The sequence below is a fragment of the Oryctolagus cuniculus genome, chromosome 11 (assembly GCF_964237555.1).
Source record: "Oryctolagus cuniculus chromosome 11, mOryCun1.1, whole genome shotgun sequence".
Classification (NCBI taxonomy): Eukaryota; Metazoa; Chordata; class Mammalia; order Lagomorpha; family Leporidae; genus Oryctolagus; species Oryctolagus cuniculus.
In genome coordinates, this window is record NC_091442.1 from 80,004,006 (window position 1) to 80,021,506 (window position 17,501).

Genomic DNA, 17,501 nt, shown 5'->3' on the forward strand with positions numbered 1-17,501 from the left:
GGGTTCTAGTCCTGGTCGGGGCACGTATTCTGTCCCAGTTTCCCCTCTTCCAGGCCAGCTCTCTGCTGTGGCCAGGGAGTGCAGTGGAGCTTGGGCCCTGCACCCCATGGGAGACCAGGAGAAGCACCTGGCTCCTGCCATCGGATCAGCGCGGTGTGCTGGCCGGCCGCGGCGGCCATTGGAGGGTGAACCAACAGCAAAGGAAGACCTTTCTCTCTGTCTCTCTCTCACACTGTCCACTCTGCCTGTCCAAAAAAAAAAAAAAAAAAAAAAAAAAAAAGAGTGCTCTTCTGTTCTGGTTATGTTAGGATCGCCTGGTTGGCTTTAAAACCCTTGCTGCCTAGGTCCTAAATCCTGGAGGTTCTGATACCATTGGTTTGAGGTGCAACCTGGACATTAGGACTTTGGAAAGTTTCCCAAATGATTCTCATACACAGATAAAATTAAGAACCACTGTTCCTGATATACGTCCTTGTTGTAAGAATTTCATATTTTAGTCAATCCTATATAAAGGACACAACATTTAAGGAAAGCAATTATTCCTATAATGATTCAATGTACTCATTATAGTGTGTGTGTGTGTGTGTGTGTGTGTGAGTTTGCCTGGACTAATATCCAAAGGGAGCACCAATAATTTCATTCCTCATGGTTATTTTGCACATAGTTTTAATTTGCACATTTCTTGCCATTTAAGGGTTATTTCTATTAGAATAAATCTAGTATAGTAGAAAAACTATATATAGACAGAGGACTCTGACCTCATCACTATAACACATGTTGACCTGTCCAGTTTGGTTGAATAGTCTACAAATTCACACAGCATTAAGGATATGGGATACAGATAGAGCAAGACCAGACAGAAATGACAGCAGCCAGAGAAACCACTTCTGCCAGCCCAAGGAAGCTGCATATCGATGGACCTTTGAATTGTGGAAAATCACTAAACCTCCAGAAGGTCCTACCCTGGGCTGTGAGGCAGACTCCTTTGGGAAGAAGGTGGTGCGAGTTCAAGTGCTACTCATCAAAGCCACAAAACACTTGTGAGCATTAACAGGCTGTATGTGAAAACTTACCTAAATTGTGGAAAAGAGCCTGTGTGGTGTTGATAGTAAAGCGCTCACTCTCCATTGGCTCCATAACAGTTACTAAACAGCTGTGTGACACTGGCAAGCTTCACTCTCCCATGCCTTGGAAATCTCCTATGTAAGATAATTTTTACCTTGCAAGTTTGTCTGATTTGAAATGAATTGATTTTTGTCTTTTTTTAAAATTTCATTTATTATGTATTTCAAATGCAGAGAGAGAGATTTTATATCTGCTGATGGATTCCCCAAATGCCCTCAACAGTCGAGGCTGGGAAGTGCCAGAAGCTGGGAATTCCACCTAGGTCTCCCAAGATCTCCGCCTGCCAGGGTGCTCATTGACAAGAAGCTGGGATTGTAGTGAAGCTGTGACTTGAACCCAGGCATTCCAGTATGTGATGTGAGTGTCCCAGCAGTGTTTTTTTTTTTTTTTAATCATTTTGTCAAACACTTGTCGCTCACGATTGTTTTGAGGAATAGATGAGGTAGCATGCAATGCATTTAACCTGGTACCTACTGCATATTAAGGAGTCAGCTATATGAATTCTCTCCTTTTCCCATCTTTTCTCTTATTACTACTAGCTTTTTAAATCATCATCATGATCATCAACAACCAAAAACATTATCTCTATTCCTATTCCTCTCGCTTCTTTCTTCTACCCACCTCAACATTTTTGAGCTGCTATACATCTCAGCCAAGACGCTAAGAACTTGTGGATACAGGGATAAATAAACCACCCTTGCCGCACACAACCCAGTGAGGAAGCAGACAAATAAACATGTAGCTGCTCTGCCTAAGGTTTGAAACGTGGGTCCAAAGTCAGCCATGGAGGAGTGGTACTGAAACTCAGATTTGGTGCTTGGGTGTGTTTGGGGAGGCACCCCAAAGGATTCTGACCCAATGGGAACTGAGGAGCAGGTGTGAGGGAAGAAGCAGGAAGAGTAGGCAGAAGCCAGATCACACAAGATCTATGCCCACGTTTCTCAAAGAGGGGTCCACAGATCATTAGCATGAGCACCACGTGGGAGCTTGGTAGATTTAACATTTCGTGTGTGCTACCTTGACCCACCGAATAAGAGACGCTGGGCCTGGAGTTTACAAATGTTTGTTTAAGCAAGTCCTAGTTGTGATTGTGATGCATGCTGAAGTATGAGAAACACTGCTGGTTATGACTGGAAATTTTGCATCTCAACAAAATTCATGTTGAAACAAACCCCAAGGCAATAGTAGTAAGGGATGGGGGCTTTAGACAGATTAGGTCATGAGGGATCCTCCTGCCTGGATGGGATTAAGGGCCTTATAAAAGAGGGTTCTTGGAGCTCACTGTGTTTCTGCCCTTCTGTTCGAAGTGTCATTTTGGAAGCTGAGGTCTGGTCCTCATTGGAAAACTGAACCTGCCAGCACTTGGCCTTGTACCTCTCACCCTGCACAACTGTGAACAACATGTTCCTGTTATTTATAAATTACCCTGTTTCAGGTATTTTGTTACAGTAGCACCAGTGGACTTGAGACACCATCCTATGCTGTAATCAGACATTTGGTCACTTTCCTGAAGGACATGAACTGGGGAAATATTTGTAGGCAAGGCTTACATGACTTATTTGTTTCAAAGGTTTACTCTGGAAGCAAGTTAAAGAGGGGTGTGAGAGACCCTGGAGGAGATGTGACTGCTGGGAGGAAGGACCATGGGAGATGCTGGAGAGAAACTTGAGTTAGACGGTGGCGTGTGTGCTCTGTGGGGGTTTATGCAGTGTAACACAGAGGACTGACACACAAACCCTGCCCACGAGATGCTGTGAATCCAGGTGTCCCTCGTTCCTTCTCAGAATGCCTTCCACCAACCAGTGGAGTTCCCACCGTTCTTACTCATAGAACCTTTCCAACTCTGTGCAAGTGTCACTCTGTGGAGTCACTTTGGCAAGAATGGGATGAAAACCAAAGTCCCCTTATTGCCTCTCCTCCAGGGCAAAATTAGGGTTGAACTGGTACCACAAAGAGACTGTTCAACATTCCAAACAGCGAAAAGTGTTTACAACGACAAATAAACCGCCTGATCATAATTTACCTGGTTCTTGGAGCAAATATGTGGTGGCATCAAACCGTCTCACTGGGTTCACACATTCTCTTTGGGCTGTGTGTAGGGAATATGATCTCAGCCTTCTTTCTAGCAACAGAACTGCTCGCAGAAAGCTGGTTTCACCTGGGGATGCAAAAGGGCTACGCTGGGTTCTTCCTTCTGCTCTGTCTCTCTTGGTCTCAGCAGTAGAGGAAATATTAAGCCTTTGGATGGCTCACGCGGGAGTAGAGGCTGGAGTACACATTCAAGGGTGTTCTCCTGGGCCAGGAAGGAAGAGAAAAGGAGTCGCTTCCTTAGCTGAGAGAAGGAAAGGGAATTTTTTTTTTCTTATTTCAAGATATTTAACAGCTCTATCTTCCCGCCACCACCTTCCCGCAAGCCCACGCATCTCTGTCTGACATAAAACGAGGAGTGAGCCTCCATTTGTCTATGTGCTTTCCATGAAAAAAGTCGGTGCACAAGGACGGAAACGAGAGCTGCTGGAAATAGGTGCATGACTTGTTGAGCATACAAATCATTTCCCCCCTAGTCTCCAAGGGAGGGGGAAAAAAATCCCTCGTACTCTCTCCTTGCAGGCTACCTCCTGCCTGCGGGAGACGAGCCCGAGGCTGGCCCTCCCGCGCTGCGCCCGCTGTCCCCGCGGGAAACTTTTCTCGCAGGGCCCGCTCTGGCCACTGCGCTCGGGCCCAGACGGTGGGCGTGCGGCGGGCTCCCCTCCAGAGCCAGGGGCCCAGACCCGGCGACGCGTCTGTCTCTTTAAATTCCAGCTGCGCGCCTGGGAAACAGCGCCCCTCGCCGCCCAGGCCGGCTGGCGGCGGCGAGCGAGCTCGCGCTTTCGCTCCCGGCTGCGCGCCGCGGAGAGCTCGGCTCGGCCCGCGGGCTGTTCGGCGGCGGCGGCGGCAGCGCGGCGCGGGGCGGGGAGGCGCGGCCCGGCCGAGCAGGGGAAGAAAGAGCGAGCCGGGCCGGGAGAGGCGCCGCGCCCGGTCCCGCGCCCGCTCTCGGTGGGGGGGCCCGAGCAGTTTGCTTCGGGGCGACGAGGATGTGCTGGGCTTGTTTTCTCGCTCTCCCCGTCTCCTTAAGACGATTTCCATAGTAACCCGCTCAAGTGGCTCAGGATCGCAAACCTGAGGATTTCCGCGGCCCGCCGGCACCGCCTCGGCCAGGTAACGCTGCGGTCTCCCTCTCCTCCCTTGCCAACCTCTGCGCTCCTTCCAAAGTTCCTTTTGTGGAAAACCACCCGGCCCGACGCAGCCGGAGGCAGCTGCCACAGCGCCTTCCTCCCAGGTGCTTGCCACGGGCCCCCTCCCCTCTGCTCCCAGGACCCCTTGTCACATTATTATTATTATTTACATTTTCTGGTCGCCTCTCCCCCTCCCCCTGCCCTCTCCTCCTCTTTTTATTTTTTGTAAAATAATCCCCTTCATGCCGGTCCCCCCCCCCATGTCTGTGCTCTTCTTGGCTTATTTCCCCCCGCGAAGACTGGGGATGGGGGTGCGGGGACAAGTCAGGGGCGGAGGTGGCGAGCACGGTTCAGGGAGTGGCTGAACCACGGTTCAGCCGCCGTGGGCCACTTGGAGCATCCAGGCGGTGTCGCCTGTACCGGGGTCACGGGAGGGCGGCGGGACCCAGAGCCCCCGTCCCTGGACCAGCGAGGGAAGGATGCAGGCTTGGGGGTGATGGAGCGCTTGGCTGGGTGGCTGCCGGGCGACCATACATCACAGCCTCCTTCCACTCCCCCGCCCCTCTTCGGGTCTCTCTCTGTTTCCCGGGTCCTCCTTTCTTTCCTCCTCACCCACTCCATTCTTCCCTCCCCTCTCCCCCTCCGCTCATTTCCCTTTTTTCCCCTTAAAAGAAAGGGGAACCGTTCGTCACCCTTCCGTTGTGCCACCGTGGGAATAGCTGTGAAACCTGCAGCGTGGCCGCTTCAACCTGGTCGTTTTCAGACCCGTCCTCATCCATCAACATACTCGTTTCCTGAGTCTATTGATCTCCCGGGGTTCTGCAGAAATGCATTCTGAGCTGGGTGTCTGAATGTCCGAGTGGGGGTTCTGCAGCCCCCAAGTAGGATATGTATTGTAAGGGCTGCAAAGGGTTGGCATCACATAAGCCATGGATGTAAATAAACGTGTCTTTGAAAGAAATTTGGGCTTATGCTAGAGAAAGTTACCTCTGAAAAGGATTGATATACCCTTTTTCCTCTTTGACGTTGAATTTTAGGGAACTTGGAAGACTTTTTCCCTCCCTCCAGTTCATGAGGAACATGCAACTTCTATTATCTTAATTATCTCCTCTTGCAGCTTCATTCAGTTTTGCACTGCCCACTCCCCGGAATGAGCAGGTCATAATTAAGGTTCAAATGCAGCTTCCTGAAGTTCAGGCTGGCGGAAGTGGCAACCTCTGGTGCAAGGTGCTAAGAGAACCGGAGGGACAAGACAGACCCTGCCAAGGAATTGAAAGGGCAGAGCAACTGTAGTCTGAAATAAGCGGGTTCACACTTCAGGGCTGAAAAGCATGAAAATACAATAAAATCGGGCTTCTTGGTTTTTTGGTTCTGAGCATGTGTAGGTATGAGTTCATACTTACTGTTTAAACAATGATCCGCTGTAGTTCAGGACCCATTCTGCCTTGATGAGGTTGAAGCGCTTCCTCACTATGGTTTTATTTTATCTTTGAAATGTAAGATGTCTGTATTGTGAGAAAACAAAGAGGGGAAAAAAGGTGACTGCTGTTGAACCAGAAATAGGATTTGTGTGCATTTTTTTTTAATTTCTAAGAAAATATATGTAGTGATGCTTTCAAGTATTCCTGGGGTCAGAATATTTCTTGTGTGAAAGAGGTACTAATCGTCATTTTTCCTCCACTGTTTCAGTGGTGGACATAGTTTATAGAGAGGAAAGGTCTTGGTTTAAGAGAGCTCCCTTCGCCTCCTTTCCTTTGTTTGAACGTTTGTCTTTAAATTCACTGTTTAATGTGGGCAAAGAATCCTGGAGCACAGAAGAAGAGAAACTGCTGATAGATTGGGAAGCAGATCCAAGCCTGGAGAAAAATATTGCTGTGCTGCTCCACACTGTTGGCTTTGTTTATAGCTCATTGTATGTTTTAAATGTATTTCGTCTTCTTAATTCTACACCTAATACTCTTCATATCAGAGGTCATTTATCCAGCTCGAATGACTGTTTTCAAAATACTTAAAATTCCCTTGCCAAGGGAATTCACAAAGCACGTTTTTCTTCCAACATCTTCTTGCTATTGGACAGGGATAGCAGTAGTGGTCTGCAGTATTGTTTTGACCTGACTTAAGAGTTGTGATGTTTCCTGGGTGGGTGGTTTCTGCTGATAAATTTACAAGATGGTCCTGACAGGCTGAGTGGAAGTTGAATGTGCAGTTAATGGTGGATGCAATAAAGTGTGGATTTTTTCCTGTTCTTGTTTGAAGAAGAGGCATGCCTTCTGGCCACTTAATATTTCCCTGTGACCTCTCCTTTTTATGTGTGTGTACGTGAAGGATCTAACGTAGCCTGTTCTGATAGTTACATGATTTGAGGCTAAAAGCTACCTTAGTGACAAACCATAAATTATTATTTATAGTACATTGATTGTGAACTCCTCCCCCTTTGTGATGGTGTCTATGTTATATGCATCATTTAATGAAAGGTTGTCTATGATGAGCTGTTTTATGATCGGGAACAAAAAATTTCCTCAAATTTGCTTACCTTAGCCCCTATTCTATTTCAGAGGGCTTATCAAATTAATTATTTGAAAGGCAGAGTTATAGCTGGGTAGGGGCTAGGAGAACAAGAACAAGAAAGAGATATTAAGACCTTCAGTCCTCTGATTCACTTCCAAAAAGGGCTGGACAAGTCCAGAACCAGGAGCCTGGAGCTCCATCTAGGTCTCCTACATGGGTGCAGGGGCCCAAGCGCTTGGGCCTTCTTGCACTGCTTTCCCAGACATGTTAGCAAGGAGCTAGATCAGAAGTAAAGCTGGAGGGATTTGAACTGGTGCTTATGGGAAGCCTGCCTGGGATGGCTTACCCCGCTGCACCACAAGGCTGGCCCTCATCAAATGTTTTTGATCTGATATTTCAGTAGCCTGAATTGCTGAACACTACGAATTGCCACCAAGGATGTGTTTTGTTAGTTTTGGCATTACTATGTCTCGAGTTGTCTGGAGAGCTCCAAGTGACTCCTACAGCTCAGGACAACAGGAAGTGGTTGGCCTAGGTACAAGTTGAAAGGTAGATACAAATCCACACTCTGAACATTTTGGTACCGGAAGAATTGGAGTGCTGGCCACTTTAAGAAAATGTGAGTGTTAACTTTGACTTTAGTTGGGACACTCTCAGGCTGTATTTTGCTGTGCCTCTTCATTCCTCACTTACTTCAGAGGGAGATGCTAAAAAATTCTCAGGAAACACTTAAGTTGAATGTTACTTTTTTAACAGAAAAAAAAATAACTTAGGTATGTATGGGTGTTTGACTCCATGTGTATCTGAGATTAGCAGGGTGAGGATATCATTAACTCAAACAGGACATTGTGTCAGCTTCTAAAGTGTTGGGAGTCGTGGGGTATGAATAGAATTGAGAGCTGGGAGGCCAAGGTTGTGTTCCTACTTTCCACTGTCTCAGAGTTGTTGTTGCAATGGCTTTTTTATTCACAGATGTCACTTAGTTTTGTTTTCTGCAGGAGAAAAATGTACACAATTCTCTTTGCTGTTTTTAAATTCTCAAATATTGTATGTATTGACAGTAATATATATATACACAGGTGTACATATGTAGCAGGGTAGATGCGAAAGATACACACAGGCAACAGAAAAGACTTTTGAATATGGAATGGAGATGCTTCCTTGGACCGTTGATGGATAGATAACGATGCTGTATTTTTCCTGCTGTTTGGGAGAAGTTGAATATATTGCTTTTTCTGTTCCATTAATGTAGACAATAGATGTTCAGTGAATAATCACATAATGTAATATGTAGAACTGAATAATCCCAGCAGGTATCATCCTGTTACATGAATGTAAGTGAGGGATAAATTTCCTCCAGCTTTGTTAACCATTTGAAAATCTCCTTCCCATACCCCATATTGTAAGGAAAAGTAATTTTCTGTGAGGTTAAGTGGACCTCAGGATCGGAAGAAATCCCTAGAGCTATCTTTCTGCTTAGATTTCAGTTTTCTTCCCTAGTCTGACTGTCAACAATAATATCTGGTATGAGCCTCTGGTGCTGATGTTCCATAGGTCATCATCATTCTCTGTCCCAGATGAAGTCTCAAGACAAGCATTGCAGTAGCAGATACTAAATTTAATGCATCGTTCAAGTTAGTTATGTAACTTGAGGTCTTTAAATCTTTATGGTTCCTATTTTCTTATTTTTTGAATAATGTTACAATGTTGAGAGGCAATACAGTCCATCCTTGTAAGGGTTTAAAAGATGCGTGTTCCAGAGATTGTACAATGTATGATATTCCTTGATAATCTATGCAATATCATTTTCATAAGAGTGTAATCATTTTAATTACGTGTTAATAATGGGGATGTAGAAATTTGAAAGTCTGGAAGTATTCTTGTGACAGAGAACCAAATGTTTGATAATAGAAAGGAAAGACAGTGTTACAACAAGAAGTGTTAACAATTCAGGTATAGATAGCCAGGGAGGCTGGAAATAAACTTGTTATATTTCATCTTGCTTCATGTATATGAGAGTACTTTAAAAAGTTCATAGAAAATGGATAGTAGGTTTCTTTTGATTTGTTTTGAAAAACCTTAATCTGTGCATATAGGTTCAACAAGTTCATGGATAATGCATGTGATGCTTGGATTTCAGAACTGGTTGGCAGGAAAAATTTTAATTCCGTGTTTCCTTGAGTTCAATCCTGATTGGACTGATCCATTCTAAGACAGTGTTGGCCAGCAATTAAAAAAAATTCTTGAGTTGAAATTCTAGCTCTTTCCTCTAGTATGATCTTTAGATAAATTTAGAATTTTAAGGATGTTTATTTGAGAGACCTGGTGAGACAGCGATTGCCCATCTTTTAGTTCACTCACCAAATGCACATCCCAGCCAGAAGCTACAGCCAGAAGCTGGGAACTTGATTCTGGTCTCAATTTTGGGTTGGTTTCTTAATCTCAGTCTCAGTATACCTGTCTGTAAATGGTTGTTGAGAAGACTTCTGGTGACAAATAAATGAAAGAATATTGAGGAAAGCTCCTAGTGTGTAGCAAATATTCATAACGTATTAATTGCTATTGTTAGTGCTTTTCTACTATTTTTAGTGAAAGGTGTAGGGAGGTCATAGTTACTTACTTCTTTCAAGTCTTAATGTTAACATAATACTTGCTACATGGGAACCATGCCACTCTTCCCCTCCTCAGCTTTTGCCCAAATCCTCAATCTGTGCTTGGGAGATAACACATTTTTAGAGGTGAGAGGATAACTTCATTCTGCTACTTTCCAGAAAAGCTTTCTTAACCTTTTTGACCTTCAGTATGAAGGTTAGTCATGGATGTGTGTTTTTTTTCTTTTCATTCAGAATTTGAAATTGTGCATCAGGATTGGCTATGGTAGTAATCTTTTTAAAAAGTGACAAAGTTTCTAGCTAATGTGCAGGTTACTTACAAGCTGTAATTGCTTATTAAACCCTTACTGTAATCTTGTAAGTAAGTTTTTGGCTAAAGGAAATAGCTGAGTAATTGTGTGTGTGTGTGTGTGTGTGTGTTTACACGTGTGAACACACAAATTGACTTGAATTACCATTGAATGAGAAGATTGCTTTTGGTTAAACATGTGATACCTCACATCATTTACTTTCCACTTTGAGTTCCAGTATTCAGGTGTGCATTGCACAAGTAATTTGCTTTATAAGCAGAGAATGTTTTCATCTGAAAAATGAGTGGGTTAGAATACCTTTTTAAAAGATTTTTATTATGGAAAATAAATATAAAAGTAGGAGGAATGATGTAATGGATTTTAGTGGATCATTGGGCATCAACAAATTTGGTAAATACATAAAAAATTAAAAGGCAGAGAGAGCGAGTAATAGTGATTACTCTCATCTGACAGTTCATTCCCCAAATGCCTGCAGCTGTGAGGCTGCCTGGGTTTTCCTGGTCCTGGACACAAAGAAGGGTGCAATCCATGTCCCCTATGTGGGTGGCAGGAACCTATTTATGTGTTCCATTACTGCTGCCTTCCAGGATCTTAATTTATAGGGAGGTAGAATTGGAAATGAAGCTGGTACCCATCCTAACAAGTGTCTTAACCATCAGGCTAAACACCTGCCCCCAGGTAACTTCTTTAGAACCCTTCTCCCTTAGCGATTATGATTTTTTTCTGACCATGCAAATTCTAATTTACTATTATTTTTGAAGTAATATTGTACTGTCAATGCCACCAACATTATATAATTAACTAGTAACACTAAGCATTCAATGGCAAGTCAGTAAAAGAAAAAGATAAACTGATGCATGAAGAATGCTTTGGAGCTGAGCAAATATAGGAAGTAAAGCTTAAGCAACATGGAATTAGCTTGAGGAAGGCACTTAATAAATATTGCTGAATCAAAGAGCTTATAAAATGTCCTCCAGTAGCCTGATTAATACCATATTATCATATATAAGAATAATTTTGGGGGTCAGCGCTGTGGCACAGCGGGTTAATGCCTTGGCCTGAAGCGCTGGCATCCCATATGGGCACAATTCAAGACCCGGCTGCTCCACTTCCCATCCAACTCTCTGCTATGGCCTGAGAAAGCAGTAGAAGATGGCCCAAGTCCTTGGACCCCTGTACCCACGTGGGAGACCTGGAAGAAGCTCCTGGCTCCTGGCTTCGGGTCGGCACAGCTCTGGCTCTTGCAGCCAATTGGGGAGTGAACCAGCGGATGGAAGACCTCTCTCTCTCTCTCTCTGCCTCTCCTCTCTCTGTGTAACTCTGACTTTTAAATAAATCTTTTAACATTATTTTAAAGAAACTGGACATCGATAAACAATTCTAAAAGTGTTGAATTCATGTTTTTTCAATCTGTTGGAATTTCTTTCAAGATTGTAACTGCTGGCTTCTGAGCTGGTCTGGGGTGATCCTAGCCTTTGTGGAGTTGCCCACCTCAACCCCTATCCTTCCCACACAAGCATGGTGTATTCCATGTGATCAACAGGGTATGATGGAAGGGACGATGGTGTATGACCTCTGAGATAGTCGTAGAAGACACTGCCTTCCTGTCGGATGACTTTCTCTGGGGGAGCTCCAGCATCCACAGTGTGAGAACACTTGAGCAAGCCATTGGGAATCACATGGCAAGAGAGTGTGGCCTTCTTCCAGCAGCCAACACCTGCTTATCAGCTGTATTGGGGAGCCACCACCGGGGTGGGCCTATAGCTCTGGCCACATCCACAGATGCCTGCATTCCTGGGTAACACATTGTATCTTCCTGAGGGCCCTTGGGCTGTCTAGAACTACCAAATTAAGCCTCCCCTGGAATCCTAATTCACAGAAACTGTAAGTTATCAAATGTTCAAAGTTGCTCAGTTTTGGAGTAATTTGTTAATGCAGCAGCAGCAGTAGATAACTAATAAAAAAATCTCAAACTGCCCCAGGGTTGTAATTATAAATACTAGTTATCACTGTTTAATAGATATGTCAAAGTACCAGTTAATAGAGTTCTAGTTGATAGAATGCTATTTAAATCTACATTTACAACAGTGAATAACTAGCATCTTTGTCTTTTATTCTTTTAAACCCCAGAGAAGGTGAATCTTCTGTGGATCTTAAAAATAATGAGGACAGAAGACAAAATATTCAAACAATATTTCATTCCTCAGCCACTCTTCTGAAACTCAGTCCTGGCCTTTGCGTTTGGCCTTGTGTCTGTTAAAAATTGAACTGTTTGAGAAAATTGAAAGCTCATTAGGGGTCAGGGGTTGAAGACTGGGGTGTATTTCAGCTAATACTTTTGGATAAACTTGGGGATGGTATTATGGTTGACTTCTAGGACATCCCAGTGGCATTTCTCACTTGATCATTTATTACAGTTGAAGATTTCTTTTGCTACCTGAACTATGTAAGATTAAAGAGCCAAATATGATGCAAGTATTGGAATGTGTTGCCTATTGTAGCCATTCTTCATGAATTTATACTCTTGCTACGTGTGTGTGTATGTGTGGCTGGACTACACAAGCATGGTTCTGGAATGTGTGTGTCCATGTTTTTTTCTCATTGTTATATTCTAAGGCTAATGAAACCTAAAAGTAGTGTCAATGCAGATTGGAACAGGTTCTGTACAACTGCAAAATTTTGGTAGATAAAATGGTATGGGTTAAAGAACCATATGAAGATGATAACCTCACTTTTTCCTTCATCAATGTGTTTAATTGTATCTAAATCAATACCATGCCATAAGATGTAAAATATGACAGCATCTTTAGCATATATAACTTAAGGAACCTTGGGAAATAGTTTTCTGAGCCTTTAGATTGGTGTGCATATTGGTTTTTATAAACGACCCACCAGTTTTTTTTATGTTTGGAGAATAGAGTTTTTGTGTGTTCTGTTTAATTTGTTAGGTGGGGTAACTAATAAAATTAACATTCTTGAATTTTTTTCAGATCCAAGGTTATCTTGGTATAAAAAAGCAGTAGCATTCACTGACATGCAGCAATATCATGCTGTCTGGGAATTGAAATCGATTTTCCTTTTTTTTTTTTCCTTTTTTTTTTTTGGTCTTTGACATACACATTTACACTTTGAACAAGCTTCACCTGGGAGGACTCCAGAAAACCAATAAGCAGTCATTCAGAAATTAGTTTTCAGGACATCACAAATTAGTTGCATCACAAGCCTCAGGATAAAGTTAATGAAGTCAGTAGTTCTTCTTGATATTTTTATGTTTGAGCACAGGGTGCAATAAGAACTACCTTTAGAATTGAGAATAAACAACACTGACCCAATTTTTTCTGTTCTTATGAAATATCTGGAAATTAAACTACTAGTCTCCAGTAAAATGGATATATATAGCTGATGTGCATATAGAACTCGGGAGTGTATTCTTAGATGTCTTTTGATAAGCATGCTTTGGTTTATTTGTTGGATAATGTGTCTAATCTTGTGTGCTTTCTCCTGCCTTGCACATTTGACATTGCATTAATTTGTTCCATGAAGTAAACATGTTTAAATAAAAACAAAGTTTAAGTATTAATTACTTTTCACACTTTGAGGATACCTGGGATATAGAAATGAATAAAACAAGATCCTTGCTCTTGAGAAAGCTGGAATATATATAGTTTTTAATTTAAAAAAATTAAGAAATTTTAGATTTGTTTTTTCAAGTTCTAATTGTTTATAGCTAAACTTGACAATTTATTATGGCCAACCTGTACTCAACACAGTGTTGGGTTGGATTATGTTACCGTAATTGAGTATTATCCTGAGTTCCACACTGTTAATGAATGCTAATGCTCCTTTGAAGGTCTCCTACACATAGCCTCAGTAACCACAAAGGCTTTTCTGCCTACAGCAGATGAACTTTCAATAATGTCGCAGGAAGTTGCATTAGGAATCAGGCCGTTACCTATAGCCCTTTTCTTTCTTTGCCTGCTAATGTCTGTTTGAGGTATTTCCCAAGAGCACATATGTGTATCATAGTTTGGAATTTTAACATTTATTTTTCTGCATAACATGGAAAAGGTCCTCATTCACTTTTTTTTTTTTTTTTTAAAGATTTATTTATTTGCTTAAAAGTCAGAGAGGAGGAGAGGCAGAGAGGGAGAGAGAGAGAGGTCTTCCATCTACTGGTTCACTCCCCAATTGGCCGCAGCAGCTGAAGCTGTGCCGATCTGAAGCCAGGAGCCAGGAGCTTCTTCCGACTCTCCCTTGTGGGTACAGGGGCCCAAGGACTTGGACCATTTTCTACTGCTTTCCCAGGCCACAGCAGAGAGCTGGATCAGAAGTGGAGCAGCCGGGACTTGAACTGGTGCCTATATGGGATGCCATCACTGTAGGCAATGGCCCTACCCGCTATGCCATGGCACCAGCCCTCCTCATTCACTTTTAAGTCAACTTCTGATATGTTTGCTAAATATGTATTTTAAGAATTGAGATAGAGTTTTGATAGTAGTGTGGTAGGGTACCAGAAACATCGGAGTCTGCCTTGCCAGTTAGCTCTATCTAGGGGTTCCCAGAGAAGGTACTGAGGTATGCCAGCAAGGGAAGCCAAATGGTAATAAGAATACCAGCTTATTAATAGCTTCAGATGGTACCAGTTGCCCTTAATGCAAGACTCTAGACAAAGTTTATTTAGGTTATATAGAGCATGATACCTTAGGCTTGAAGCCATAATATATGTATGTAACATTATAGATATATTTTATGCCTCTAATATATTTATAAATATAATTTATATATTTTGTATATCTATAATATATTCTATATATAAAATATATCAGATAAATTAAGTGTTTATTTTGATACCCTCTTCTTTTAGACAAGACAGTTTTTTCCCTTTCTTACCTGTTTGCTTAACTGTGACTAACCCAGGGATCTAGTTTTAACTTAGCAACCATATCCAAATAGAAGGAAAGGAGAGAGGGAGGCAATTAGGTTTTATGCTTTTAAAATGCAGTGACCTTGTCCACTGACCACTGTGGTCCAATCAATGCTTTTGGTCAGAAGAGCCACTTCTCCTTTGAAGAGGGTGGGCAGAGGTTGTCACGGTGAGGATGCAAAGGATCAGTGAAAGGGATAACTCATGATACAGGTCATAATCTTTTATCTGAAAATCTGTAGTTACTATTGTTATAGATTTGGATGTTTTCATATATTAAAAAGATGCATGTATATATATGAATATATATATGAATATATATATATATATATATATTCACATGTATCCTGAAACGCAGTACATCATGCATCAGTCTTGGCGTGGACTGGGGAAGCACATCTTTGTCAAATATACTATTTCTGGATGAAAAATTCACAGTTAAGTGAGTGTGATGGGGCAGGTATGTGGTCCAGTGATGATATTGTTGCTTGGGATGCCATCATCCCATATCTGAGTGCCTGGTTCAAGACCTGGCTACTCTGCTTCCAATTCTGGTTCCTGCTAATGCACACCTTTGGTGACAGCCGATTAAGGGTTCAAGTACTTAGGTCCCAGCCCACCCATGTGGGAGACCATGATGGAGTTCTAGGTTCCTGGCTTCAGCCTGGTCCAGCCCTGGCTGTTGTGGGCATTTGGGAAATGAACCAGAGGATGGATGATGACGATCTCTGTCTCTCCTTTTAAAATAAAATGAAAAAAGTGGGTGTGGTTAACAGAATAATGCCCCCCCCCCCCCCCCCCCCAGTGTCTGTATCTAAATTCCAAGAACCTATGAATACAAAAAAGGACTTTGTACTGCAGTTAAGGTTTAAGGTCTTTGAGTTGGGGGCTGTCTGGCTGGACCAAATCTGATCACTTGGATTTTGGAACGCAGAGGATCTTTCTCAGCAGTAATGGAGACAGTCAGAGATGCTACCTTACTGTCTTTGAAAATGAAATAAGGGAGCCATGGGTTAAGGTATGCAAGTGGTCTTTAGGAGCTCCAGAGAGGAAAGCAGTTATGATGACAACTTGGTTTTTATCCTAGTGAGCACCAATCAGACCTGTGAGCTCCAGAACTATAAGATAATAAATCTGTGGTGTTTTGAACTGAAAGTTCATGGTAATTCATTACAGTAGCACTAAAAAACTAATATACTGAGATTAAAACTGTAATCTTTTTATTTGGGGTCAGTTTTGAAAGGTCTTTGGTTTTTCTGAGGTTTTACATTATGAATCACATTTAAGGATTGAGAAGCTGTCAGGGAATTGGGCATTTTGATATTTTAACTGAATGTAATCTTGTGTTACTTAATTTTTATTTATGGGAGGAAGAGTTCCTTGGAAGGATGTTTTGCTGCTGTTGTTGTTACTATCCCAATATTTTGAGTCTCTGCTGATTTCTTTGGATTCATTTCCATTTATCTATATTAACTAGTTTCATGATGGTTCTGACCAATTAGGTTGGCCATGACCTTTGTTTCACTGTAAAATCGGACTAAGGTCATACATTTGTAAACAAAGAGACCCAGACTCTGAAATATACTGGGATATACATCGTTCTTGCTGCTTAGGTTTATTATGGAACAGCTGCTTCCTGTCCCTCCTTCCTTCCTTTGAGGATGGTTGGGGCTTGAAAGGAAGCAAACACAGCAGGGTGAGTTTGTGAATGTGACAGGTAGTAACTGGACTGAATGCCTCAACACAAGAAGTCTGAATATGCCTGGCCTCATGTGTGCACCTCATTGTTAACCAATTAATAACATTAAGATTTTACAAGGAGAAATATTATCCCAAGTTTTAGTCCTTTTCATGACAAAACTCAGGCGGAAGTTGACTTTTGGAAATTTGCCAAGAAAATATCCCACAAATATAAAGCGTATTTCAGCATGTGGGGTAGCAGTTTACAATAAAAATGCAGAAGGGATTTCTCTTGTGATGCTGTGCTGTTGTAGTGTATTCCATTATTATGCAATGATTGTAGTCTGATTCATGTTTGAAGGTTATGCTTTCAGTGAACTGTTTCATTATGATGATACTAACTCTGACTCAAATTAAAATGCTAACTTCAAGTATGCACCTTGCACCGTCCTTGATCTGCAGCTGAATCTTCAGGAATATCAATTGTACTATTGATTTTGATGCATAAGCACTCAGAGGATCAGTCTCACTCTGTCAGCAACTATGTGTCTGTGCCTGTGTTAGTGTTTTACTTTATTTTCCAGAAAAAAATGATAAGTTGTAAATGGCTGTCTGTAATCTGTGAATCAAAACTTTTTTCTTCAGTAAAGACATTTTTCTGCTCTTTGCCCTAATACTGTATTGTTCCTACCCCCCAAACAGTATTTTTCCCTCCCCAACATTTTCATTATGGCATATTTGAAATATTTTCATAGCTTTTGACAAAAATGATTTTGATCCAAATACAGCTTGACAACCTGCTCATATACAAGCCACTGTCTGAGATCTCGTGTCTACGTAATCAATAGAATTACTTCATGCAAAGTTTGACATAATTTGTCTAGACCATTGACCTAAGTGAAAAATCTAGCACAATGGTAGAGAATTTTTTTCTCATCTATTATCTATCCTGGACTTGTAATATTTCACTATGAATTTTTTTGCTTATTTATTGACTCTACTGATTTTTTTTAGTTGAAATACAAGGGTAATTCAAAGTAATTCATGCAAAGTGAAATTAAAAGATCATTTTGGTATATAAAGGTTAGAGTTGACTAATTTGATGTTAAGGATGGAATACGTTATT

The 17,501-nt window shown here is 42.0% G+C and overlaps 1 protein-coding gene across 1 annotated transcript in view; it reads left to right on the plus strand.

The window, feature by feature from the left end:
- LOC138844494 (uncharacterized) overlaps positions 1–17,501 on the plus strand; it is a 301,369-nt gene that overhangs the window by 18,820 nt on the left and 265,048 nt on the right. The window contains exons 2-3 of the mRNA XM_070053188.1: positions 804–996; positions 3,650–4,323. Coding sequence (XP_069909289.1) covers positions 804–996; positions 3,650–4,288 — 832 coding nt within the window. The 3' untranslated portion in view covers positions 4,289–4,323. The remainder of the gene's footprint in view (positions 1–803; positions 997–3,649; positions 4,324–17,501) is intronic.